The sequence below is a fragment of the Pochonia chlamydosporia genome, chromosome 3, assembly GCF_001653235.2.
Source record: "Pochonia chlamydosporia 170 chromosome 3, whole genome shotgun sequence".
Lineage (NCBI taxonomy): Eukaryota > Fungi > Ascomycota > Sordariomycetes > Hypocreales > Clavicipitaceae > Pochonia > Pochonia chlamydosporia.
The window spans coordinates 3,661,205-3,688,685 of NC_035792.1; the positions used below are offsets into that span (position 1 = coordinate 3,661,205).

At 50.4% G+C, this 27,481-nt stretch overlaps 9 protein-coding genes across 9 annotated transcripts; 5 read left to right on the top strand and 4 right to left on the bottom strand.

The window, feature by feature from the left end:
- Positions 1–1,703: 1,703 nt before the first annotated feature.
- Positions 1,704–2,432, bottom strand: VFPPC_04942 (ribosome biogenesis protein SLX9 domain-containing protein; the record flags this gene model as incomplete). Its single annotated transcript, XM_018284205.1, has 2 exons — positions 1,704–2,360; positions 2,430–2,432. 2 exons carry the CDS (start codon positions 2,430–2,432, stop codon positions 1,704–1,706), a joined length of 660 nt encoding a protein of 219 aa, XP_018145598.1.
- Positions 2,433–2,694: 262 nt separating this feature from the next.
- Positions 2,695–4,153, top strand: VFPPC_13730 (molybdenum cofactor synthesis protein; the record flags this gene model as incomplete). Its single annotated transcript, XM_018291502.1, has 3 exons — positions 2,695–2,881; positions 2,939–3,152; positions 3,205–4,153. 3 exons carry the CDS (start codon positions 2,695–2,697, stop codon positions 4,151–4,153), a joined length of 1,350 nt encoding a protein of 449 aa, XP_018145599.1.
- A 262-nt stretch (positions 4,154–4,415) lies between these two features.
- On the bottom strand, positions 4,416–5,280 carry VFPPC_13731 (presequence translocated-associated motor subunit pam17; the record flags this gene model as incomplete). Its single annotated transcript, XM_018291503.1, has 2 exons — positions 4,416–4,519; positions 4,578–5,280. 2 exons carry the CDS (start codon positions 5,278–5,280, stop codon positions 4,416–4,418), a joined length of 807 nt encoding a protein of 268 aa, XP_018145600.1.
- Positions 5,281–6,166: 886 nt separating this feature from the next.
- VFPPC_04943 (chromo domain-containing protein) lies at positions 6,167–7,795 on the top strand (the record flags this gene model as incomplete). The annotated part of the gene is made up of 1 exon (XM_018284206.1): positions 6,167–7,795. One exon carries the CDS (start codon positions 6,167–6,169, stop codon positions 7,793–7,795), a length of 1,629 nt encoding a protein of 542 aa, XP_018145601.1.
- Positions 7,796–8,222: 427 nt separating this feature from the next.
- Positions 8,223–11,467, bottom strand: VFPPC_13732 (nucleotide-binding, alpha-beta plait; the record flags this gene model as incomplete). Its single annotated transcript, XM_022428888.1, has 4 exons — positions 8,223–9,875; positions 9,932–10,212; positions 10,902–11,208; positions 11,261–11,467. 4 exons carry the CDS (start codon positions 11,465–11,467, stop codon positions 8,223–8,225), a joined length of 2,448 nt encoding a protein of 815 aa, XP_022284500.1.
- Positions 11,468–13,342: 1,875 nt separating this feature from the next.
- Positions 13,343–14,412, top strand: VFPPC_15872 (HPP family protein; the record flags this gene model as incomplete). The annotated part of the gene is made up of 2 exons (XM_018293625.1): positions 13,343–13,606; positions 13,708–14,412. The coding sequence occupies 2 exons, from the start codon at positions 13,343–13,345 to the stop codon at positions 14,410–14,412; spliced, it is 969 nt and encodes a 322-aa protein (XP_018145603.1).
- A 964-nt stretch (positions 14,413–15,376) lies between these two features.
- Positions 15,377–17,893, top strand: VFPPC_04944 (hypothetical protein; the record flags this gene model as incomplete). The annotated part of the gene is made up of 1 exon (XM_018284207.1): positions 15,377–17,893. The coding sequence occupies one exon, from the start codon at positions 15,377–15,379 to the stop codon at positions 17,891–17,893; it is 2,517 nt and encodes an 838-aa protein (XP_018145604.1).
- Positions 17,894–19,743: 1,850 nt separating this feature from the next.
- Positions 19,744–20,628, bottom strand: VFPPC_04946 (NAD dependent epimerase/dehydratase; the record flags this gene model as incomplete). Its single annotated transcript, XM_018284208.1, has 1 exon — positions 19,744–20,628. The coding sequence occupies one exon, from the start codon at positions 20,626–20,628 to the stop codon at positions 19,744–19,746; it is 885 nt and encodes a 294-aa protein (XP_018145605.1).
- A 3,882-nt stretch (positions 20,629–24,510) lies between these two features.
- VFPPC_04948 (hypothetical protein) lies at positions 24,511–27,381 on the top strand (the record flags this gene model as incomplete). The annotated part of the gene is made up of 1 exon (XM_018284210.1): positions 24,511–27,381. The coding sequence occupies one exon, from the start codon at positions 24,511–24,513 to the stop codon at positions 27,379–27,381; it is 2,871 nt and encodes a 956-aa protein (XP_018145607.1).
- Between the last annotated feature and the right edge of the window lie 100 nt (positions 27,382–27,481).

Consider the following 27,481-nt stretch of genomic DNA (forward strand, 5'->3'; position numbering starts at 1 on the left):
TTAGCAAAGTTACCCATGTTTTCCTTCCCATCAACGATAATCGCAATGTCAGCGTCGCAGAAGGGGGTAGCCATTGGTCTCTTTTGTTGGTGTCACTGCTAGATGGCATCGCGTTTCACTACGACTCTCTTGGAGGAGCAAATTTTGCCGAAGCCAACCTAGCTGCGCGTCGCATGGGTGAAGTGGTTGGACGACCGATGCGCTTCATCAACCTCGATGACTCGCCTCAACAGGAAAACGGCAGCGATTGCGGCGTCTTCGTTTGTCTCTTGATGCGCCACTTACTGGTCAAGCGCCTGCTAAGTGCTAATGCTCGAGAAAAAGTCTCGATGAGCATGGCGGGCAAAATGGTCGATAGTAACGGCGGCCGGAAGGAAATGTTGCGCATCATTGAGAACCTCCGTAAAGAGGGAGAACGTAGACGATCGTAAGTGTCCATATCTGGCCGGACACTCCGCGCAATCAGCTAATACATGCCCTTCACAGCCGGAGCGCAAGCCCTTTCACGAATAAGACGCCACCGCGGATTGAATAGAGCTCTGCTCGCTATGGCACCTGCAACCCACTTGTCCAAGTTTTATACGGGGTGGAGGAGGAGGAACTCGACCACGGCGAAGATGATGGCCAAGACGAATATCTGCGACATCCCAATCAGACAAAGGGTCACCAACACGTTCAATCTAAACAACCCCCTCGGCCAAGTAGTTACCGTATGAACCGCGGTAGTCGCGATTGTTGGGCCTTGAACAAGAAAGCAGCTGCTTCAAGCCTCTTGGAAACAAACCCACACCATGAGCTCACTGGGCCAGAGACGCCTGAGTCTGATAAGACGGTCCTGCATGTCGACGAATGCCGGTCTTCCCAACGCGGTTCACGCAGCAGCAGTACCAGTGGGAGCAGCACCAGCACCCGCACCCACAGCCGACTTCTCTCTGGCCACTTTGTCAAAGTCGTGACACCTGATACGGAGCAAACGAACATTTCGTCCTTCACAATGCGGGCAAAAAGGCGTTTAAGGGCAGCTCTGGAATAGACTTTCAGCTCGCAACCCCCTTCCACCACACCAAGTTGGCCAAGGCGAATGAGCATGTGAACTCAGGATGCCCGTTCTCACGACTCTCAGCAAGTCTCTTTGCATACTTTTGAGCTCCTTTTGATGCATTTTATTTGTGCAATAGCGATTCAGCATGTCCAGTTTGTGTACTTTTTACGTTTCTTCTCTGTTCTTGTCTTGCTTTGTGGCGTTGGATAAGTATTGTTATGAATATCGTGGAAGAGCGCTGGCGTTGTGAAGAAACAAAAAGACAGGCCGCTTCGCGTAAGGGCATTGCGGGACCTTTGTCAATTGTCTATGCAGCTATGAGGAATGATTGTTTGATGGTATTGGCGTTCAGGCATGGCGGAGAGGTTGAGTAGAGGGATGTCCAGGATGTACTCGGTGGATATCCATGGCCCGAGGGAAGCTTGGCGCGAGGAGGAAGTCTAGCACGAATTATGCAAGCATAGCATTAAACGAGAAACATTGAAGTTCAATTTTGACTGTCAATTACGATATGAACCCCCCACTAGCGCCGTAAAACTCCAAAGCAAAAACGACAATTCGCCGTGGTGTTGGTACTGACTAAACAAGAGGACTTTGAAATCGACAACTTAGCCGTACCTATGGCTTGACATGGTACCATCAGTTTCATAAAGTAACATATTTACGTATTTCTTTTTCCCGCAAACGCCGGATTTTGCTCCATAGTCGCCGAAATGTAGCCTCTCAACGCAGCCCATCTATCCGAAGTAGCAGTTTGTGCCGCCGCAGAACCTTGTTGCGGAACTCCTTGCTGAGCAGGAACAGGACTTTGTGTGGTCATGTCCTCATCCTCCGCATCACTATCTTCGTCAATCGCACTCTTCTGGGTATTCGTACGAGCAGCCTGCTGAGTCCCCGACAGCCTAGCCATACTAGCGCCAAACCTCTCCATCTCGCCCTTAACAATCCTCTCCTTCTTCTTCAGCGCACCTCGTTTGCTCTTCAGACTCTTGTGCTTCACCTTCCCGGCGAGTATCTCCTCGCCGCCCTCGCCACCCTTCAATTCTGGCAGCGCATCTGCGAGCCCTTCTAGCGATGTCTTGAGTTTGTTCTTCGGCCGGCGGCGCTTGTTCTTGCTGATTTTTGAGGATGTGATTCTTGATACGAAGGAGGAGTGTTTCATCATGCGCTTGTCGCGCTTGGAGTTGAGGAAGTCATCTGTGACGTGGGCGTCTGTGCGGAAGATCTTGGATGGGAGGAGAGGGTGGATTTGGCCGGTGATGCGTTGCATGCGAAGTGCGCGGGCGGAGGGCGCTTTGGTTGATGGGGGAAGGGGAGCCTGGAACGGGAGTTTGGGGTGTTAGCGTTTGATTGTGCGTTTTTGGAAGGGGAGTTTGGGGGGATTTACCATTGTGAATTATCTTTGGGAGTTGAGGTTGGAGAATTGAAGATCGAGGGTTGGCTTGGTGTAGTTTGCTGAGAGCTTGGAATTTTTTAGTGGGGCATTGACATCCTCCAAAGTTTGGTGGAGGATGGAGGGGCATTTTGGTTCTACTTTGACTACCCTGCATTTTAGATGTTGACAACCACGATCTTTCTTTCAAGGGTCAAGACACTGTATATCTTGCAATAAGGCGCCAGATGATATTTCAGCTCTACTAAATGCAATAATCATGGAAAATATAGATCATCTCCAAAGGGAGATTGCAACCCGTGAATCGGAACTAGCCGAGCTAAAATCGCGACTCGCCGCAGCACAGGCACAACAACAGGATGCAAAGATCTGGACATGGCCACTCAAGGAGCACGAGTATCAACGCTATGGAAGGCAGATGATTGTTCCGAACTTCGGTTTAGACGGTATGCCGCAACAAAATCATGATGAGCATTTGAGCCAAAGCTAATATAGTGTGATAGGTCAACTGAGACTCAGAAGCGCAAAAGTCCTGCTCGTTGGCGCAGGCGGACTCGGATGTCCTGCCGCGGCTTATCTCGCCGGCTCAGGTGTAGGAGTCCTGGGCCTTGTTGACGGAGATGAGGTCGAGGTGTCGAATTTGCATAGGCAGATTGCTCACTCTACAAGTCGGGTGGGCATGACGAAGGTTGAAAGCGCAATCACCTACCTACGAGGGTATGGACGTTCTTCTCATTTTTAACTACTCTGTACTAATCTTATTCAACAGATTAAACCCAACCATCACTTACAAGGCGCACATTACTCACCTTACGCCCCAAAACGCAGAAGAGATAGTCTCCCAGTATGACCTCGTCCTGGACTGCACCGATCACCCTACATCCCGGTATCTCATATCCGATATCTGCGTCCTCCTAGGAAAACCACTCGTTTCGGCATCTGCATTCCAAACATCGGGACAGCTCATTCTTCTGAACAACCCTCCCGGAAAAGGTCCCTGCTACCGCTGCGTGTTTCCCAAACCACCACCCCCAGAAAGCGTAGTTGGCTGCGGGGAGGGCGGCATCGTCGGGCCCATAGTTGGCACCATGGGCGTCCTACAAGCACTGGAGGCGATCAAGCTCATTTCCAGAGGTGGCCTGGAGTCAACGGCCCCCGAGCAAATTCAGCAGACTATGCTCTTGTTCAGCGGCATGTCAGACAGCACGCCCTTCAGATCAGTCCGTATGAGGGGCAAGCGCAAGGAGTGCTTTGCTTGTGGTGAACATGCAGAGCTTACACTGGAGTACTTGAAGTCATCTATGGATTATATCCAGTTTTGTGGTGTGACGCAGCCTGTGAAATTGCTGGAGCCGGACGCTCGCGTATCGGCCAAGGCGTACCACGATCTTCTTAGCAGTGGTGGGAAGCATGTGCTGATGGATGTTAGAGAGAAGGAACATTTCAGTTTATCTCATATTCCGGGGTCTATTAACGTTCCTATAAGCCGGTTTATGAGTCACCGCGGTGGAGATACGCTGCCAGATGGGATTCCTACGGATTTGCCCGCTGATATGCCATTGTATATTGTTTGTAGGGTGGGCAATGACTCACAGATTGCGGCTGCGAAGCTGAAGGAATGGGGTGTAGATCGGGAGGGAGAAAGGTTCATTGGTGATATTTCGGGGGGCTTGCGATCTTGGAAAGATACTGTTGATGGCTCCCTGCCCTTTTTGTAGATAGACGTTGTGGGGAACAACACTCCTGAAAAGGAAACAGAGAATAGTAGATCAGTAAACAATGAGCAATGGGACTGGGACCACAATGAAATATTCCTATATTGCTACAATGAGAGTTGGGGCACATGATTCCCTTCGCCTGGTTTAAATAACCGTAAATATCAGATAGTCGTGCCAACTACCTCTTTAACCTGGTACATAGTTCTCCCCCTTGTCAAGACCTACCACGAACGATGGTGCTGGCATAAAGTAACAAGTGCCTTTACACAAACGCCCTGGTCTTCTTCTTGTTGAATGCTCGCTGGTCCTTGAGCCATTGCCGGTATCCAGAAACACTTTGAATTTTCTCGCCATAGAAGTCGGGAACTGCAGAATATTAGCTGATAATCTTAATTGCATCGTCGGATTCAGTAGTGTGACGTACCTGGGTTACCGGCACTAGAGTTGGTAGGGTCAACTCGGTTCTTCTTCACTCTCGCGAAAAACTCTGTCTCCTTGCTCATCATCTGAGCCTTGAGCCGGTGATTCATCAGGTAGAACACCTGGTTGCCAATGCTAGGACCAACGAGCCATCCCATCGCAGCACACGCCAGCGTCATTAGACCCAGGGTGACGAATGGGTCCAAAGGAATCTGCATAACCAGAGGCTCCGCGAGACCCGTAGAAAGGAGAATAGCACCGCCAGCACCACCAAGCACACCCGATGTCACAGAGAAGAACAGCTGGATACGTCGGCGGCGAAGTCGCAGCTTGAAGAAAGAGTCCCAGTCGAGTGTGGACTTGGATGAGGCGGCGGCAGACGAGGCAGAGGCGGCTGCGGAGCTAGATAGTGAAGAGGTGACACTGGCGAAGCATCGTGCTTGTGAGGCAATCGTCATCGGTGAGGTCGCGCGGGCTTTGGGAACCAATCGAAGCATGGATTTGCTGCTTGTTGCAAAATTGCTGCTGCATGATTTCATGGAAATGGCAGGGCTATTCTGTCGCAGAGAAGAACCCTTTGTGAGGCAAGCGCGCCGAGCGGTGGTCGACAAGGAAGCTTTCGAGCAGCATCGGATGACGACGGATTGGGACTGGGCGGGAGCTACTCTGGGCAGGCGCAGAGCCAGAGTTTTAAAGGACGAAGACATGGTGGGAATATGGACGGCCCCTCGAATACTCTATCTCAGCATTGGTTAAGGTTCGGTTGAGCCAGTCGAGATGGAGGGCTGAAGGGAGCTTTTGCAGCACTCGTGATCTGGGTGGACGGGACGCAGTGTGTGAAAATGCTAGTCGCCAAATTGGGCCACATGGGAGGGAGTTGCAGGTTCAATGTTTGAGTTCAGATTGGATTCGACGGTGACGCGGGTGGGCCAATGGGCGAGCCTGCAAATGCCTGTCTGTCCACCGCCAACATTCAACGTTGGCCCTGGGGCGGTTTGAACTGTCTGGAGATGCGCCAGGCACAAATGCAGATCCAAGGCAGTCAAAACAATGACAACCTGTATCCAATCACGACATTCTCAATTTTTGTGTGTGCGTCAAACAACACTGCAAAAAAGCACAGTAAATGTTTCAAGCTGTTGAAAATTCTGCTTTGGAAAGACCATTCTTCAGGTGCAAAACCTCAGAGGCATCAGTCCAAGCTTCATGTCCTATTTTACCGGGCCTTCCTTCCGTTCTCCAAGCTTCTACAGGTCTCTCATTGGCCAAAGCTCGCTTAGTCAACCAATTGACAATTGATCCCCACCCTGCGCCAGTTGTGACCCACCACATTGAGCAGAGCACCTCTTGATCGAGCAAGCTGAGACTCGACCTGCAGATGACCATCGTTGATTGTGCTTCATCTGTGCACATCCATCAACGCGATTCTTCCATCTCGTTTGCGCCCCACGCGCCTCACCTCGCTCCAACACGACGCATATTTCCGGACAACGTGTGATTCAAGTTTCTCGACCAATAACTATGCGTTAGAATCGCCCACAAGCTACCACTCAATCTACGATCGGCTATGACGATGCCCCTCATATCGCCGACATGGAGACCCCGGTGTCCGTAACCAGCTCGAACGAAGAGATTGAGTCTTCGGAATCGGCAACTCCAACACCAGAACCGCCCGGAAAGCCATCATTTGTCATAGAAATAAGACCACCAGCGAGATATAAACCGGGATGCGGTCCAACGCTGCAGCCATTGAGACTGCTACCCCCCAAGGAGTCCAATGCCTACATAATCGAGCGGATTCTGCTACCGTCGCCCGGCCTGGCCGCTGATGGTAAACCGTTGCCAAAACGAATGACATATATCGTTGGATGGCGCGATCTCCCAGCGGCGAGCTTGTTGGTTCCTGCTATGAAGATTCTCGACTATGTGTCCCCCAAGGTTTTGGAGGATTGGGAAGAGAAGCTGGAGGCAGAAGTGGATGAGGAGCGGATCAAATTAGCGGAAGAAGAGCTACATGGGACCACGGGCTTACAAAAACATAAGGCCCGACCACCAACTCATACAGGGATCGAGTCAGCGGTTGCTTTTGAGCCCGAAACTGAACCTGAAGATGTCGGTCGCCATAAGATGGGGGCCATGAGTTTGTCAACGCCGAAGAAACGAAAGCTGGCTGACTTCGAAGGGCTCTCTGATGACGACGATAGCCCGTCGAATCAGATAGCGCGCGAGATGTTTGGGCAAACCAGCCGGGAGCTCTCTTCGGATATTCCTGGTGGTGAAGCTGTAGCCGAAGCCGAAACTGAAATCGAGGCCGTACATATGGAGCCGATACGTGATATATCACCAAAGGATGGCCCGCAAACGCCTCCGAAAAACAGCATGCCTACTCCAGTGCCGCTGCCGGCATACGTGAACGGACTAATAGGTCACAACAATTCTTTTTCAAGGCCGCCGCAGCTACCAGCCCTGAGACCAAGCCCAGGCGGTGGTGTAGAGCATCGTCATTACAGTGCACTGGTGGATTCCATAGAAGGAACCAGTAGTGCTGATGGAGGCCTGTTTAACGCCTTGGGAGGGGATATCAACTATGTCGAAACGTCCATTACTCTAGAGCCGACGAGTGATGTACCGAGAAGCACGTCCGCCAGTCGAAAAGCTAACGGCTCTACCAAAAAGTCACATCCACCTAGGCCAACAAAGAAGAGACGCAAGGCATCACCGCCCATTAAAGAGATTGGGGAGGACGGTGAGCCAACCTGGGAAGTAGAAAGGTTGGAGGATGTTGCGCGTTATGATGTCGAAGGTCGCGGCCTCGTGAGATACTTCCTGGTTCGGTGGGCAGGTGATTGGCCCCCAGACCAACAGACCTCTTGGGAACCGGAGGAACACATTCCATCCAGGCTGATTCGAACATACACGAAGATGGATAAGAAGAAGAGGGCAAAACTTGCTTCCCAGCATAATAACAAACCGCCGACGCGGGTTGGTGGAGGCGATTTGAATGCCGAATATAGCTCTATCAACGAACTGTTCGACCCAGACGCCCAGGAGAATTACCAGGCAGGCGGCACATCGCTTGACCCTGGCCAACAAGAAAGCCTGTTTGTTGAGGATGACTTGGATAAGGAGGTGTTTGTGGTGGATGAGAATTCTGAAACGAAACACGGCTTTGGGAACAAAACGACCATGACATTGTCACAACGGGCGTTTGGAGTGTATTAAATGGCGGCTTGGTGGTCTATTAAGGCATTTTGGCGCGGGTATGTTTTGTGTGTTTTTGGGTCAAGGAGCATTGCGTGTGCGATAGGCACTCACCCAGTTGATCATCTTTGGAAGGGTATGGCTTCTATGAAAAAGGGAAGAGGCGTTGCATGGCATGGCGTCTACAAGAAGGGTTATGATATTATCGACATTAAATACCCAATGCACTTTAAATAGGTTTAATTTCTCAATTAAAGAGCCTGTGAATCTGTCTTGTCCATAAGCCCGTACCATCTGGCTGACTTGTATGTATGCATGTCGCATCCCAATTCATTCATAAAGCTGTTCGAAAGCAAACCAGTATTCCCAATTGCACTCTCATATCCCAAGCAAGCCCAAGCAAACCACATGTCATCCCATCGAAATCAAAAGCAACCTTCTCGACACCTTAGTCTTCCGTCGGCGCAGGCCGTTTAAGGACAAAAAAGTCCTTTATGAAACCAGCAACAGGCACGTTCTTCAATCCCACGCACCCAAACTCACACCCCGTACAAACAGGCACAGTACCTTCCTCCAAACCTTGCTTGGCAGCGCACTCTCGACGATGCATAGCCAGCTTCCCGTATTCTTCCCAAGTTCGCAAATTTGGCGCCCCTGCAGCAGCAAAGTACTCGTCCCAATCGTTTGCCCATTCCGGATCGTGTAAGGTATTCGCCATGAGGAGCTTCATGTGGTCTTCTGCGCTGATGTTCCAGCTCCATTTGTGGCGGGTGAGTGTGATGTTGCTCCCGATGATTTTGTATGTGGTGTCTTGGAAGGCTTTGCGGTCTTCGAGATAGCTTCCTACTTCGGAGGGGTCGATTGAGAAGTATTCGGCGAGGACTTCTTCTCGCGTGGGCTTTGTGTCTCCCGGGACGATGGCTTTCACTTCTGCGGTCGCCGTTGGAGGGTATGTATTGTAAGGTGATCTATTCCATGTTGTGGTCAGTGTATTTGGATCAACGTACTGAATGACTCCGCTGGAATCATGAATATCTTGCATGGTTCCCTGTGAGGAATCGGGGACATTGCGCATTTCGTTCTGGGTGGCGTTGTATTCGATGTTAGTGTGGCCGCATCTGATCAGCCTTTCAGCCCGATCTGCTTCAAATAGGGATGTAAACTCTAAGGTTAGATCATTTCCATATGATAGCTGAGCATCGGTGATGTGTTTGAGTCCAATTATGCAGAGGAGTTGCCATATTGCTTCTTCGGGAAAGTTTGGCAGACAAAGTGCCCTGGTGCAACCTCTATCGAGGAGATAGTGGTTTATTTCGGTATGGAAGTATGATGGTGTAGGAATTAGGTATGCTTCTGGTTGATGCTTAGTACCCTTGTTATCGAGAAACGTAGGTCTATGGTATTGAAAGTGAGAAGTGATGGCTGCTGCTGCCTCAGGGTACACAAACTCAATGAGAGCGCACTTCTGTCCGTTGTTAGTTTTGCAGAGGCTCTTTGTCATGACGATGGACATAATTCCCCCATAGCATCTGATGCTTTTGAGGACTTGGGCGACAGTTGAGTCGGCAGGTAGGTTGTTGAGAACTACTCGGCGGCTTTGTGATTCTGGGTTGCTGAAACTTGTCGATCGAGGCATGTAGATGCATGGAGAATAAATATCCTGGATATCATCGTGATATCTTAAGATGTAGTGGTTTTCTAGAGAAGCAGGATAGCTCTGTACACTCGTTGTGAGAGAAGCTTCGTTAGGACAACTTGCTGAAGTTTCGTCTTCTGGGGCCATTCCCCAAGCTGGTGTCTCATATATAGGCACACGCTGCTCTTCTTCAGCAATCATGAAGGGATCATCATAGGATGGAGCAATTTTCCAAGCCCCAGCGTCTATTGGAGGCGTCCAGAATGACGCCCCGTCATTAGCAATAGAAGGCTTGTTTCCTTCCATGGTCTGTCTCATGCCGGATAGCATTTCCATAAAGCCTGATATTTCCGAAGTGTTGGCATTTATTATGTTTGTTAAAATCGGACTCGTGGCTTTTAGCGCGGCCAAAATGTCGGAGCCTGGGAGTTCTTTATTCTTGGTGATGAGCTCGGCGGCAGTATCCTATACAAACCATTAGATATGATCTTACAGAGCCGTCACGGGAGGTGTGAGCTTACTATTCTGGAGCAAAACTGGTTAAGATCGCGGCTGGTGCGTTGAAGTATAACGTCCATGTCGAAAAAGCAGGCTGAGAGGTGTGTAAGATCGCCCAGGTGCATGTTCCTGAGTGACTCGTCGCACTCTGCGGAATACTCATGACTGATACCTCTACCAGCCTTCTTTAACAATATTGGAGATGCCCTTGGGGCATCTTCTGGAGATGGGGGTCTCGGTGGCATAGACCGGAGACCGTCGGCACCATGACTGGCTTCGAGCCAGTGACGGATTGTCGAGTTCCCTTGATCGGTTGGTGCATCGTGCCACATTTTCTGAAATCCAGCGAGAGATCATGAGTAAATTATCTGATCCTATGAATTGGGCAGTTGAAAGAGAAGCTGGGCTGCTAAATTCTGTAGTGATAGGTGACTGGGAAGGTTGAGGGTTGGAGGGTTTGAAGCTGCGGCGAAGGTCAAAACGAAGCCGGTTCTGCAAGTTGACTTGCAGGCTCAGACTGTCTTTAGAATAAAATCGTCTATTAGATTATTTGAACTGCTAAAAAGCGAGTTGGATTAAAAATCAGTCCCTTGATTGTGGTTGTGGTTGTGAGGTGTTGTGTAAAAGGCTTGTTGGAGTGGAGGTGAAATAGTTGCCGACAACGATACACCATGAGCTCACAAGCAACGTCGTGTCATTGTCTAATGGTCATATGAACGATCAGCCTGAGAAATAATGGAATTTGGCTGTTATTTTACTGTTTTCAACATAGCCAACCACATTGATTGGCTTCTTTCGTTTAGTTAATATGTAGTGTCGGGAACAAGACGGTTTGGAGCAGGCTGGATGAGAGAAGTCCGTGATACGATCCTACAAATCTGCTACGCACCTCATGAGACTCAAAATGACTGCTAAATTAAGTAAATCTGGCACTTTAATAAATTAAGTTGTCCCCAACCTTCTGCAACACATTGTTAATACCCTCCAACGTACTTTGGGCTTGCCTGTCACACTTCGTCGCAGCCCCCGAATCATGGAAGCTCCAATACAGCATATTAAACTGATAAGACAAGTTCTCCAGCGTTAGGCCTAGCGTAAACTCAGCTCGATAGGCATCCCTGTCATTGTGGAATGTTGGCAGGGTGAGCAATGTATCAGTGGCGTGGTGCCCGGCGTCAGCAATCTTGGGCATCAGCGCACAGAGCGCCGATTCTTGCTTATGGGTAAAAGGACCGACTGATATATCACCGGTCTTTTGAGGAAAGGTTTCCAGAATGCGAGTGAAAGCGACATTGAGGCTCTACACAAACAGATTAGCATGCGGGAAATGTGTTGCATTGGAGTATGCTTACATTGTGGAACGGAATCACGTTCTCGGCGTCTAGGGCAGGAGTTTCATTTTCAAGCTTGACTCGAACATCGCCAGTTGCCCCTAGTTCTGTGACAAGGTTGTTTAACAGCTCAAGAGATTGGCTTGCTGAAACGTTGGGTTGCTCAGCAGCCAGAGCCTTAGAGGTAACGATGGCCAAGACGGCGCTGCAAAGAATACTCAGTTGCATTTCGAAGGGGGAAACAAGCCTTTTTCGAGATATATGCTTCTGTCACAGAAATAAAGATGGCATTGAAGCTTCTTTTTATAGCATTTCGAAATTTGGTAGTGTTACATTCTCACTTACATAGGCAATCTAATTAGGCTATAACGAGTTAATACCCAGCAGGATGCTTCGTCGTCTTCCACCAATCGGGCCCAATAATTAGTAGTACTCTCCAACATGGACAATGCAGCTTTTTAAATCCGAATATTCTGCTGGGCACTAAATCTTACTTGCATCTACTCGACTGGATATTTGCCATGGTTTCGGCCAGCAATTGCACCGGCGCCGGGGTAGTTGTGCCGTGTCTAAGGCGATAACGATAGATCTTACTGCGGAGAGATGTGTTGCTTTGTTGCCAAACTGATGGTACAGGAATTCGTCATTGTAACCTACCTTTATCTGTTCGACCCTCACGTCAGCGGCGGGAGGTTTCATCCACCTCTTAAGTTCTGCGGCACAATGAAGCGAAATCTAGATTAGGAAGCAGGAAACAGGCGGGGTTGAATTGCGGTGTATTGAGAGATATTCCAAGATATGCTGCCTGGTTCGTTGAGAAAGGACGATGGACAATCGAAGGGCACCTGGGACTGAGGCAATGGTGTGGGTGAGGAGTCGAGTCCGATGTTTTGCATGGAAGTATGTGCGAATAATTTCATTGAAGACGAAACAGGAGCCAGGCTGATATGTCGACGTGATACGTATTGCAATGCAATTTCTGATTATGATGTGTCATCTGAACAGGTCTAGTTTCCGGACTCTGGCTGCAAGAGAACGACCGCAAACCGGATGGCTTGCTCAAAAATATCGTTGTCTACCTGGAATGTTAGCTGTATTTAGTCAGTCATCCTGGGATAGGCAGATATTCTTGTTCATAGTTTTGCAATGCTGGATTTGGGTGGGACAAGTGCACACACGCGGCGCCTCGGCCATCCCCATGGAACAATAGAAACGGAACAGGATCCGGGAAATGAGCGGCGGCAATCGCATGATATATCCAGGATGTCTGGAGTCTGTCCCCTGAGCTTCGAGTCGCACAACATGCAAAAACGTTGTGTGCTGAGGAGACGTGCGTTGGCACGAGCCATTCTTGGCACAGTGTCACCAACAACACGTTGCAGGGTGCTGCTTGCCAGGCACTTCCGAGATGTATTTCCCGATGGATTGATAGATTGACGGATCCTATTTGCAAGCCGTCCAGTCAACGCCTTTGTCAAACGCCGTTTGGCTGATGCAAATGAACTTACCTGAATGATCAGAACTAAAACTTGCCAGGATGCCGATTCCCGAGCCATCGCCGCGGAAGCGACTTGTGTCATGACTGGAAAAAGCGGAGTCGGCCGACGGTGTTTGGTGACTTCAAGCCAGAACCAATTTGACAAGGATTGCGGCGAGACATGGCACCTTGAGAATCCACCTTTTCCCCAGCATTGCCCAGCAAACGCCCAGCATTTGTGATGCAGTCCAGCGCCTTTCCCGCTTCTTAACCCAATCCGGGTTTTTGTTACTCAATTTCCAACGTGACATGAACTCGGGCATGGGGACAAAACTGAAAATGACGGCGCCAGGCGAAACACCGTGCTCACGGAGGGCCATGTGGTGGTTTTCTTCTTCCGGGTGCCCGAATGGAAACACCGGCTTTCTCATCTGCAAATTTCCTGCTTGACTTGATCCCTTTATAAGGGGCATGGATTGACACTGCGAATAACGACGACTTGGCAATGAGGACGTAACGCGACAACTGTTATTTACCTGTTATTACACAAACCGAGCGCTCCCGCTGTTGCGTGTGCCTTTTCATTCAGTCGTCAACCGAGTGAGATCACACGACACATCACCACCATGACGCTACCTCACAGGCTATGGAATTTCGACATAGATCGGTTCCTGAACCCGTTCGTGCCATCGCCACCATGGCGGTTCCTGCCCTACCCCGTTGCGAGGTGGTTCGGATATCGCAAGACCAAGCCGAAGGACACTGGCAACCTGATGCCCGTTTTCTGGGCATTTATTGGTGTCTTTGCTGCCATTCTCATGATACAAGGGGTGTCGAAACACGTGCCATCGTTTGAGTCGCGTGGTGCTCCCATGATTGTGGGCAGTTTTGTAAGTTTGCACCCTTTGTTCGGCGCCTTAAAGGCATGGTGGTGTTGAAGAGGTTGACACATCATGGAATGGAGACAAACAAGTTGCTAATACATCACTAGGGCGCGGCCGCAGTCTTAGAGTTCTACGCCATCGAATCACCCCTTGCTCAACCGCGAAATGCCATCATGGGCCAATTCATATCCGCATTTGTCGGTGTTGCCATCGGCAAGCTCTTCCAACTGAGCGATCGATTCGAGGATATCCAATGGGTCGGAGGAGCCCTTGCCTGCGCTTGTGCGACCGCCATGATGGCCTTGACCAAGACTGTGCACCCTCCTGCCGGAGCCACGGCGTTGCTCGCTGTCATTGACAATACCCTGATTCATATTGGATGGTTCATGCTTCCGGTTATGCTGCTGGGATGTGCGCTCATGTTGGGAGTCGCACTCGTGGTAAACAACATAGAAAGACGCTTCCCGATATACTGGTGGACACCCGAAGACGTTAGTAAAGGACGATCTATATTACGTAGACGGCATTCCGCAGAATTAAAGAAGGCAACTGTAGACGAAGAAAAGGCAGTCGACGTCCCTCCTGCGGTGGCGCCGGCGGCGAGTGGTAGCGATTCGACGGCCAGAGATGCCGAGGATGATACAGCGACCAACGACGAGGATCAAACGGAGTGCAGTGGTGTGAAGTTTAAGAGTGCGCATCAGCATGCTGGAGAGGTTGTTATTAGACGTGGGGAGGTGGTTGTCCCTGAGCATATGTTTCTTACACAAGAGGAACAACAGCTTCTGGAGACGTTGACATACCGACTGTAGACGATATATGGTGCTGCATATGAAGCATATATGGCGTATTGGATACATGGCGATTTGATTATTCTTGGAGTCTCATGTTTAAGGTTTATAATTCAACTATTTTGTTACACATTACTGGCGACGCACATTGAGTATACTCGTGAAGGGTGGACAAGGAGGAGTCATCGGTGAGAGCTCATGGTTCGGATCTCAATCTCAGCGCGTTAGCCACGGGTTAATTCGAATCCTGGTAGAATCCTGGCAAATAAAACATGCCGTAGATAAGGTGTACTAGCTAACTGGATTATTCTGGCAAATCCGTGTCATGAAAGAATATCGCTGCGACGGGACAGGAATCTTGAATTTGGTCGCGAAAGTCTCCATCCCTTGACATACTTACACAGTCATGAATACTATTTCCGTTTACCAGAAAGAACTCTACAGAAATAAGCAGAATCTGTTGACTGGACAGGATTGATCTGCAGTTGAGCTGCATCTCACCATCAGTCAATTGACATGTGGCGCTTACTGCCTGAAGCCCCGCATAGCTAGTGACGGCTTGGTTCCATGTCGACAAAACACAGCCCCAGGCAGAATCTCAAGTTTCACGAAACTGGACAACCCTAATAACCATCACTTTGCCTGTGAAAGGGGCGTTCAAATTGAGTCATCGCCGGAAAAGTTGAACCTCAGGTTGCGACTCCAAGCACGCCGATTGGCAGCTCCACCGACCAGCAAGGTTTCGTGTTGGTTGACTGCAGCTTTGGACTGCAAGGCAAGCCACCTTATATTACTCAATAACTTGTTCAAGATGAGACTAATTCAGCTTTTCAGGAAACATATAAAGACCTACCTATGTTCTCCACTTGGTATCGGAAAACCAAACCACTCCATCACTCAGAAGTCGCGTCGCCTGACCGGTAATTTGCTAGGAACCCTTGAGCTGCTGCCGTACTCCATTTGGCGCTCAGGACGGCTTCTGAAGATGGCGAGTGACAGTGAACAGCAGCAATGGTTCCTTCGTACCTCATACCCCGTCGACTTTCCTTCTCATGATGCTCTGACCAAGTCTCGTGCTGAATTTGAGGCCTTTTTGACGCAAGAACTCAAAAGCCGTCATGGGGACACGGAGATGGCTGGGGCAGGTCCCGGCGGTAATATTGAAAGCGATGTTGACAAGTCAGACACCTTCACACTGGTTAGCGACCCTACCATAAGCGAATTGAGAAAGAATGTGGAGGGGATCGATATGGCAAGTACAGAAGATGGCTCTCAGGCAGACACCGAAGTCGAACATGGGGAGTCGACGAATATGCCAAATATGGAGAATAAGATGTTCACGGAAAACAAGGACGTCACCTACCGCACAACGACGGAGTCGCTGGTCGACCTGTTCTCTGAGTTGGAAGACACCATTACAGGACCACGCCTTCGCGATGCTCTGGAAGCAGCCTGGAAGGACGATCCGCTCATCACCCTCAAGATCATTTTCAACGCCAGATCAATTCACCTAGGCAAGAGTTCACGCTCGACCTTTTATAGGGCCGCGGGCTGGCTTGCCCAGAACCACCCCTTGACACTGATAGCCAACCTGGAATGGCTCTGTCGTCCAGTCATCGAAAAGAAAGCCAGGAAGGATGGCGACGGCGATCTGGTCATCGTTGATGCTGAAAAGCCAACTGACGACCGTACCGCCTTTGACGTGAATAATGGCGTATCTCATGGCTACTGGAAAGATCTGCTCAACATGCTAGCCCTAGCAGCTAACAACAAGCTCGACGTCCTCTCCAACCCGCACGACGTTCTGAACGTTGAGGACAAAATCGTGCGAACCGCCATGATTACCCGCAGGCTCAGACGTCAAGAAGGACCAACGGGAAGAGTCGTGCCACAGGCCAGCCGTGGAAGTCGACTGCGAATCAAGAGGCGCTATACACCAAGAGTCGCGGACAGAGTGTATCCCACTGGGCAAAGTGACACTAAGGAAAAAGCCAAGCAAACAAAACACAAAATCAGGGATGACCGCCACCAAGCAGCAGTGGACACATTCAAGAATAACTCCGTATACCGTGCTCTGCACTTGACAGTTGCGCGACTATTCGCTGAACAACTACAGGCGGATCTAGCAGCGTTCGGGAACTCAGATGCAAAGATGCGAAACAGTGTATCTCTCTGCGGAAAATGGGCTCCTTCACATGCTGGGTTCCACGACAAGCACACATTCGTCACGAGTTCTATTGCGGAAATCTTGTATCCGCAGCGAGATTTTGCTGATAAGGAGGTTCGCTCTGCTGATAGAGACACGTACTTGCGGCATGCGCGGGAACGGTACCGCAAGGACATGTCTGCTCTGCGGAAGCACCTCACAGTTGTGGAAAGAGATATTACGGCCGGCACATTTGAGAATATTAAATACGAGCGTGTCCCCTCGCTAGCAATGAACAACTACACGGGCTTGTTTGCAAAGAAGGACATGGGACGCTTTGAGAAGTACCTCACACTGGTTGCGGAAGGCAAGGCGAACATATCGGGAGCGACCTTGCTGCCATCGACGCTGATACTCAAAGCCGAACAAGCCAGTCGCTATGTCAGAGGGAACGATGATAAAATCACCGAAGACTGGATCAAATCACACTCTGCCACGGAACTCATGCAAAGAAAAATCGCCCAAGTAGAAGCAAAAGTCATAGACGGACAATGGAACACCCTGGTAAAGCGTCTCAAGGACTCAGGAACACTATCATCCAGCATCGCCGTCTGCGACGTATCAGGCAGCATGTCCAGCCCAACCTTCAAAGACAAGACCACGCCGATGCACAGCGCCATCGGACTGTCGCTTCTCATCGCCGAAATAGCAGCACCACCATTCGGCGCCTCGTTCATCACATTCTCCGCGCAGCCGAGCATAGAGAAGGTCGACCTGTCCTCGACGCTCACCCAAAAGTACATCGCCATGTCCGACTCCTCATGGGGCATGAACACAAACTTTGTAGCCGTGTTTGAGGACATTCTCCTGCCTCTGGCGCGGGAACATAGCCTCAAACCAGAGGACATGGTGAAGCGAGTCTTTGTGTTTAGTGACATGCAGTTTGACACTGCGCAGTCAGGGTACTACGGCAGTGAGATTCCCTCTTGGAGCAGCTCGTTCGAGAGAGTCTCGGCGTTGTTTAAAGAAGAGGGCTATGAGATGCCAGAGCTGGTGTTTTGGAATCTCGCTGGCGGGGGGAGAGGCGAGTCTAGTGGTCCGAAGGCGGTGACGGCTTCGGATGAGGGTACGTGTTTGGTGAGCGGGTATTCACAGGGTATGTTGAAGGTGTTTTTGGAGAATGGCTCGTTTGGGGATGAGGAGGGTGAGGGTGATGAGGTGCTTGTGACGAAGGAGGAGGATGGGGAGACGATTACAGCTGAACCGGTGAAGAAGAAGGCGAGGATAGATCCTATGGCTGTGGTGAGAAAGGCAGTGGGACATAAAGCCTACGATATGCTCAGAGTGTTGGATTGATGGGTAGTATACCATTGAAGGACGAGACATGTAAAACATCGTGAAGTGGTTCAAATTATCATACAAAAAAGAACAGATACCCTATTCAACTCATCAGTTAGATTCAATCCCATTCTCATCTTCCAACATGCCATGCACCATCGTGACCTGCAAACCTTTCCAAAGTCTCGACCACATTGGCGTTATGTCCAGTTCCTCAGTGTCTCATCCTCCGCCCTCGGGATCCAATGTCCCAATTTCCCTCTCCGAAACAACACTTGCAAAACACCACGTGGGAAAGCGTAGTGCTTACATTTGGACAGGATGCTCTGGAATGCGCCGGTTTCGGAAGGATATATTGTCCGTGGTACAGCGTGCGTAGTGTGCGATTGAGATGTAACTAGGCCATTTTGATGATTGTGTAAGTTGGTATACAATTGGGAAATCGTGCATAAAACGGAGTACCTATGCTACCTAGGTAGGCTGATGAGTAATGAAGCACGGGGTTGTGTGATGCGGTGGTGGGGATATAGTTTAAGATGGTGTTCCCAGCCACCGTGAAGGATGTTGAGGCTCAGAAGTGGTGGAGCAGGTCTTTGGGAGATGAGCTATGGGTGTGTTTTTGTATTGGAGGGGCGTGGCGAAGGGTGTTGGCAGGATGTGATGTTTTGGAGAGATTCTACTAAGTTGTTTGACGGATGTTTCATTTAGTCCTACCATGGTGCAATGCGTGTGCATCATGTTGGCTGAATCAAGATGATGACACGTCCAAACCAAGAAATCAACTACAACCTAGAAAACAGGTTTCCGCAACTATGTAACTCACCATTACATAAAAACTAAAAGCAAGGCAATTAGCAATCCAAGCGATGGTGTAAGGCGTTGAAACACCAGCTCCATCCTTCTCCACCCCCAGAGCTCCCCAACGCCAGGCCATCGCGTCATATCATGTAAGACAAGGCACATTCCGATCCGTCTCACTTACAAACTTGACTCTTCACCGACCCCTCTTACGCTTTCTGCGAAAAAGAAGATGACTCGAACAAGGCATACTTGTAACGTAACGGCAGGCAAGTAATCATGTCTTGGATGCCGCCCTCACAGGAGTTTGGGTGGAGAAAGGCTGAAGCTGAAGTGTTGCAGCTGCTCGACTGGTATGGAGATACATTGGTCAAGTTGTCATGTTAGGGCCTGGACCTGTTGGATCCAGGGGTCCGGGTTTCATGGATGGACAGGCCGGTGTAAGTAAGGCGAATTTGTCTCTTGTCGGAACATTCGGGGGTTGTGAGACTCGCTATCGTGAGAGTTGCATGGTCAAGTAGGAGTTGTGGCGAAGAGCGATAGGTTTGAGGGGAGGTCGGATTTGTTAGCTGCAGGATTCATCTTCATCCGGCCCATCTACCGATCTAGTTGATGTTCAACTGTGGTTGGGCATCGGTGTTGGGGTTGGCGTTGTGTTTATCTGTCTGTGTGTCTGATGTGCATATACACGGGCCAATAAGTGCTCATGATGGAGGAGGATTTCGCCAAAGAGGGCAACAAGGCAATGGCGGGGTTCATGGTTGGTTGTACAGGTACGCACGGGCTTGGAGTGCGGTCTCATTGAAGTGAATGCCAGAGATGGTGAATTCAATGGGATGAAGGTAAATATATTGGTATCATTTTTCGTATGTCTTGCCAAAGCTATTGGCAGGTCTGATATGAGTAGAGATCCGACTCCCACCGCCGTAACGTCGTTTTAATACATGATGCTGTCATGTCAGCAAACTTGCCGAGATCGGGTGCACTCTCCATTCGATCTTCTCCCCCAAAACCGTCATTACGTATAAGTAGTTGTAGCAATTTCCTCATCATTATAGCATGGCGGCGGTTTACACTCGGCCTCCAAGACGAGTCTTCCACATCATGTATCCGCCATAACCCAGCAAGCCCAGTGTGACCGTCTTGCTGATCATCGTAAACAGATTGCTGGTTGCCTCCCTCATCTTCTTAGACTGCATCCCGGAGATGCGCGAGGTGAATGTGGCACGGTCATTGACGTGAGGGAACGGGGCCGTAACCATTTTACCCGTCTTTTCGTCCTTGACCGTCGGTACGGGGACATCGAGAAACTTGCAGAGAGGCTCGAAGCCATCCTTGACGGAGAACTCGAAGCGCCTGTCCACGGGAATGGCGTCGCGAACCTCCTGGTATGACTGCTTGAACCAAGCAATGGCCTTGTCCTTTTCCGTGCCATGGTCGTAGGGGAGGCCATATTTGCCCAGTGCCATGCCGAACCGAACCCAAGCGCGGTGCTGGGGGTCCAAAGCGGCGCAGTACAAGCTTCGAAGCATGTCTAGAACCGACAGCGGCTTCATAGTCTTGTATACGCTGCCGAGAACGCTCTCATACCACGCCTCAGGGTCGCGGTTGAGTACGATAACCTTGGCCTCTGGGTATGCCTCTGCGAGTTCGAGGGTGAACAAGGCGGCTGGCAGGTCGATGCAGGCTTGCGATTGACCTAGTAGCTTGTCCCAGTCCTCTCTTGTCCACTTCTCCCCTTTGTCGCCGAACTTGGCCTCCAATGCCTTAATCCACAATTCGGCATCGACATCGAGACTCTCGATTACCGAGACCATGTGATAGCAGTTGTGGAAGCCTAGTTGATGAAGGGCCGTTCGCATGCTCATCGATCCTGTTCGGTGCAGGCCATGGACAATGAATCGCATGGGGACCTCGCGGTCACCAACGCCCTCCGCCTTAAGTCCACGTGGCATCGTGTTTTGTTGTTGTAATAACAGATGTCTGGATTTCTGGTTGGTAACGGTGATGTCCCTAGTCTACCGTTCGTGGCTGATGGGCACAAAGTCCTTGCAGTGGCGACTTGGGAATGTGAGCCGAACAGACACAAGTTGGAACTGCTTGTAGATTGATAAGATGGGAGCTCGCAGTCTTCAGCTGAAAAGGATGGCGAGCTGCTATTTAACTATTCAAGCAGCTCCAGAGGCCACCAGGATCAAGCTTGCCTCGACTTGCCCAACCCCGGCCGTCGCACCCGAATTGTAGCTCGGAGATTGGGACAACTCGTAGCTAAAAGGCGGAGTGCATGAAGGCCATGGCCAACGAAGCAACAAGGAACTGCTCAAACAAGCCAGTCAGCGCTTGTCGTCTGATCAAGGCGCTGAGACGATGTGGATGCATTATCCGGGTCATCGGCGGGTCGGCGGTCAGCGACAGGCCGAGATGGGCGAGATGGGCGATGTTGGACACTTGAGGTGGCACAAAGCTACAGACATGGCGCGATTCGGTAATTGGCACACAAGGAAGTCTGTGCTCTGCAGCATCTTGTGTCCAGCCAAGGCACTGCGATGCCCAGTTGGGAGCCTGCCGCAGAGTCGGGGTGTCGGTGGCCTGATGGACCCAAGTGGTGCGCCGCGGGCAATGAGGAGCCCCAAGGTCTGGTTACGGCAAGTGGGCGGCGGGATGGCACTTTGTTGGTTGGCTTGAGGCTGAACATGGAACCGTTGATGTCGTTGGAGGCGCTAGAGAAGCCCAGCTCGACCCAGATGGGGACATGGGCTGGACCATTGTGCGTTTTGGCTTTGACGCCTTCTATGGCACTGAATGGCGTATCCAGCGTACCATGTTGACGTCTCTTGAAGCGTGTTAAGATATTGGTAAAACTGTTGCTGCTGTCAAAAATGAAGACACTTTTGTGGACAGTGATGACCAGGGCTGCATGCAATGACACTGAGAAGTCTGCTCAATTTTCCTGTTGCATCCAACCTTTGTCCAACACAACTTGGGGTTACATTGGCGGAGCTTGGTAGTGTCCGATGTCCGACCCGACTTTGGCATGCTTGAGCCCAAGTCGTCAGGTTTCATTGAAGTGATGGTCGTAAAGACACCATGAGTGATTGGTAATCAAAATGCAGAGAATGAGGAGAAAATACCAGACGTGATGGAGTAACCAGAAAGGTTTTCAAATGGTGCTCGAGCTTTCTAAGTTCAGCGGTGAACGAACCCTTTCTGCACGTGACAACCTTGGCCAAGACTCAGGAATCACAACCGTTGGCATTGGAACTCTTCCTGGAGTGCGGTTTGTGTCAACATGGAATAATTCTGCTTCTTTCCACCAGACTTCATCCTTCTCAGAGACTAGCCTACAAGTCCGGGAATAATAAAGTGCATGGGGCGGATCGGTTGGAGTGTGGTGACCAGGGCCCCATGTCTCCTTAATCCGGATGGGTCCTGACATGAATGAATTTGTGATCCAGAACTAAATTGCAGAGCTATCATGGGCTATTTTTCTTAAGCCGGGCCGGGGCGGTGCCCAGACCCCAAACCCACGAGAACGACGACGGGATACTGGTTATGGACTGGCAATTCTGGGCCGCATGAACAAGCATCCACTGCTCCAGTATACGTACATAGATCTACTGCAAGAATCAGGATTGCTTGCTGAAGACAATGGGGCTATGACGGCGCTTATGTGTCGAGAAGGCGAGAGTATGAAGACTGCCAGCAGAGTCTCCCGTCCGCTGGTAATGTCTTGGGACACAGTGCACCTAGCTGGCTTGTTTACTTTGCATAATACAATCAATATGGGAGACGCAGAGACCACGAGATGGCTGACGAAAGGAGTCTGCTCCGTTGTGGGAACTGAAGAAGCTGATGCAATTGCTGACCAGACCACAATTTGATCGCCACATGCAACTGATCGCCATGATTATCGATGGCGTTAAGGGTCCAATCCGATGACGCATCAACGGTCAACAGTGAAGAATGGGAGCCATTGCAGTGTCGTGACGCGCCGAGTCTGACTTTAAACATGTTGTTGATGGAGGGGTTGATAGCGATGCGATTTGATGCATTGACGTCTGCATGCATACCTAGGTATGTAGTCATTCGAAGTTCCATGCATGTCAACTCTGGTGCAAAGCTGGGTACATGATAATGTGACTTGTCATTCTGGTTGCCCAGGCGTTAAATGGAGATGGACTTGCCGCTTGGAAAGGCAAATCACTCGTACCTTGCATGAGAGAATCGAGAGCCGTTGCACAACAGCATCTGCACAAGGGAAAAACTGCCGAAACCACTTCCAGCCTCCACGTGGGTAGTGATAAGTTTGGCATCAAAATTGGCAGCCACGTGTGAAGGTTCAACCAGCCGACAAACATCTGCAACATATGCTTGTGCATGGTTGTTCAATATTACATGCTGCCATGTTGAGATGACATCGACATTCAGCCTAACGGTTCAGTAGTTCCGACGTGACCCCAGTGCCTCCTTCGGATATTTTGATTGGTGACATTGCCATAAAATTAGACTCGAGTCAAATTGGCAGCTGAGGCTTCCTATGAGCTCAATGTTGCATCACCAGACGTTTGTTCCTTGCCGCACAATTCTACTGCATCACTCCTGCCTTGAACCGGAGATACTCCGCGTTGTCATTTGGTCTCTCGAGAAGTTTTCAATAGAAGCAGTCAGAAGGAGGCGCCCGTCATGACATCTGAACTTGCCTTGTGAAGCAAATTTTCTCTACTCGGGGCATCCGTCTATGGACCATCGGTCTATGAAAAAAGTTTACAGCCGGTGTGGCAAAGCTGCAGATGTACCTGCAGACTCTGGGTCGGCCAATTGCGTGAGCACTGAGCACCAGGGCAACATTGAATCGACACCCGCCGGTACCGGTCCCCACTTTCGGGACCCGCACGCCGTAAAGTGGCTGGCTTTTTACTGACTGTCAACTGGCTTAGACTCTTGCAACTCGCATTCCCTCCAGTTTTGATAAGAGACTTCTCAACAAACGGATTACCAGCCAAGGAGAGACTCGATTGCTTTTCTGGAGCCTTTGAAAGCTTCTACCGCGATTATCCACGTCGGCCAGAAACAGGAGTTGCATTTAAGCGAGTTGACAGCGGCTTGAGAACATCAAGCAAGGCCAACAAAGGCTGTCAGTCGTCGTATAAATTGAATTGTCAATAATCAGCTTCTCCTCGTTTCTTCGCTCCAACTTTCTCTGCCATTCCAAGTTTCTAGCATTATTCCTTATCAGGGCCCAAGTCTCCACCGTCTGGTCGACTACAGCGAGAGTAGCCACCGAAGCTCATGATATCAAGCTAACGACCCTCTTAAAATCGCTATTCATAGCACGATTTCCACAAAACCTTTACGCCGTCTGGATCTTTTAGTGGATAAAGGAAGCAACAAGAAAAGCGCCGCCCAGCCTTACCACTCAGACCACCGCATTGCGGCATGCCCTCTTCGCCTGGGATGGATCGCGCTCGCTGGCTAGCTTGGTGCTATATGCATCTCGAATTTTTCACCTTTCCCTTAAGACCAGACCGACTCTCTACGCAGATAACCGTCTTTGCCACTACTACATTGAAGTTCATTCAAATCTGTGGGGCATCAGGCTAAAGGCCTGAGCAGCCCGTTAGTTCCTTGTCGTAGCTGTTGCCTCTCTCCCTGTGCCAAGGGGGCCCAAACAAGGTTTCCAACACAAGAGTACACATTTCGTGATCCGACTTCTCTCTTCTCTCCTCTTCTCTCGTCCTTCATCAACTGCAGCTTCCCGTTTCTCATGATATTTCTTTCGAGCTAAACCTGAGACCTGTCTCAGGACTTACCACATCGAGGATTCTTCGTTCCCGACCATGGCGTCCGACTCCACCCTTGGCAACATCAGCGACACCTCAAACTCCAACTCCAACACCAACACCTCTAGTACGCCAAATCGGAAAGCAAAGAAACGAGTCGTCTGGCATTCAAGCAGTCAGGACGTTGGGAAAGGAGATGGTCCGCAGGAATCGCCCGCCTCTCCGGAGAGCGGGAGAGGCGATACCTCAGCCACAGGCGCACCCACGAACCCTACGGATTCTGCTACCACGGCAGTAGACTCAACTCTAGACTCAACTCCAGCCACGTCTTCGGACAACAGCAGCAGGAGAACCAGTGGAAATGCAAGCGTGAGTGGGAATGGCACGCCCATACCGACGCTCATGGTACGAGACCACACGTCGTCACAGCCAAGTTCACCTGGGATGTTCGATAAGCCACCAGGGGCCCCAGACGCCGTGGAATTGAGAAGGGCCCTCAATCTAGTCTTGTCAGAAGAGGAGGAACGGCATCAAGATCAAAACTTCCTCTCTGTAGCCACCCCTCGAGCTCCAAGACCCGCCCTGAGACGCAATACCAGCTATGATGCGCCAGAGGAACGCCAGAAGGCCGACCAAGCGGAGAGTCGTGCTACTCCACGTCAACTTCGCTCCATGAATGACGCACGCCAACGGGCGGATCGCTTGGCCGTCTCTGTGGGAAGCTATTCCGCTCCAGGCTCAAGGCGAAACTCGGATGTTGAAGCTTCATTCCAGCCCCTGATCGCCGACTCAGATGATCTTGGGAGCAATTTTTCTGATGACGCTACTATTACATCGCAAAATGACCTCGAGAGGGAGAGTGTCAGGCATCGCACCCCCTATAGTCGCCGACAACGCTTCCTTGTAGACCATGCCACGGCAGAAAGCCTGGTCAGGTCTCACACCCAAAAGGGCGGGAAGAGCAATCTATTCCATGAGGAGACAGGCTCATCTGGCACAAATACACCGCTGTCCCACCAATCTTACGCGAGTGACTATGTTCCCCGGCCTTCAAAGTACAGAGGCGGTGTTCTATCCTCACTTTTGAAGCTTTATCAGGATGATAGAAGAGCCTCCAGCAACAATACCAGCGGGCAACTCACGCCTCTCTCACCTTCAACTCCTGTCATGTCGCCTCGCCCCTCACCTCCGACTTCGAGACCTTCTTCTGCAGCTGGAGGACCCCGATCAAGGTTTACTACTGGTTTGTTTGCCAATCACCGGGCCCGTCATTCGACGAGTTCCCTCACTGAACTTATAAAGTCTTCCTCGATGTTTGCCGCCCCGGGTTCCAGCGAGATCTCCGACCAATGGTCGGAGACGTTCAAGAAAGAGAATTCCGAAAAGCCACCCAAGCCGAAGAAAGAGCAGATTCGAATTACCGTCCATATCGCCGGCATAATTTCTCGACACCGATACCTCCTCAAACTATGTCGCGCCCTCATGCTATATGGGGCCCCTACTCACCGACTCGAAGAATACATGACGATGTCCTCTCGTGTGCTTGAAATTGAGGGCCAGTTTCTTTACATTCCATCTTGCATGATCATAAGTTTTGACGACAGCACGACACATACAGCTGAGGTCAAGGTTGTACGCGTGCCGCAGGGCATTGATCTAGGGAAATTACGGGACGTTCATAACATCTACAAGGATGTTGTTCACGATAAGCTTGGTGTGGAAGAGGCAACACGACGACTCGATGAAGTAATGAACAGAAAAGAAAAGTTTCACACATGGTTCAGAGTTCCAATGTACGGCATTGCGTCGGCCTGTGTGGCGCCATTTGCCTTTGAGGGCCGATTTATCGATCTCCCGGTTGCTTTCATTCTAGGATGCATCGTGGGTCTGCTACAGCTCGTCTTTGCCCCCAGCAATGAGTTATACGCACATGTTTTCGAGGTGTCGGCGGCCGTCATCACTTCCTTTCTCGCTCGAGGCTTCGGTTCAATCAACAATGGACAATTGTTTTGCTTTAGCACCCTGGCACAAAGCAGCATCGCCTTGATCTTGCCGGGTTACATGGTGCTGTGCAGTTCTTTGGAGCTCCAAAGTCACAATATCGTCGCTGGGAGCGTCCGCATGGTGTATGCCATGATTTATACGTTGTTTCTTGGTTATGGAATTACCATTGGTGCATCACTATATGGCATGATGGATAGTAACGCCACCAGTGATACACATTGCAAGGACCCTCTGGATCGAGGATGGTACTTCTTGTTCGTCCCTGGATTTACCTTGTGTCTTTGTATTATCAACCAGGCGAAATGGAGACAGACGCCAGTCATGACAATCATGGCTTTGGCTGGGTTCTGCGTCAACAGCTACTGCAGCAAGTACTTTGAGGGCAACAGCCAAATCTCAAACATGCTCGGCGCCCTTACCGTCGGCATCTTGGCAAACTTGTATTCGAGATTGGGGCGACACATGGAGAACGCCTGGCTTGATGTTGTGGAGTGGTGGGAGTATCGGGTCCGACCAAGATTTTCGAAACATCGACGACCTGACTCAGATACATGGTCTCTGCCTTCAATGTCTGATCCCGAATCTAGCGCGGTTCCCCCGAAGAAGCAGTGGCGACAACCACGAAAGGTTGGCTACAGCCTCGCTGCTGCTGCTATGCTTCCGGCTATTTTCGTCCAAGTTCCGTCTGGTTTGGCTGCTGGTGGATCTCTGCTTGCTGGTATTACCTCTGCAAACCAACTCACTGGTAACAGCACAACCACTGTGGACACTAGCGCCAAAACAATCGGCAACCTCGACGGCACGGCGTTTAATGTCCTGTTCAGTGTTATTCAAGTTGCGATAGGAATCAGTGTTGGCTTGTTTATGAGTGCTCTCATTGTGTATCCGCTAGGCAAGAGGAGGAGTGGACTGTTTAGCTTTTAAGGAGCTTGGGCTGGCGCGAGCACAAATTCACGACAGACAACCATAATGCGGCCATTCTGGTCTCAAGCTGTACCATGTGCAGGTTTGGTAGAATGGTTGC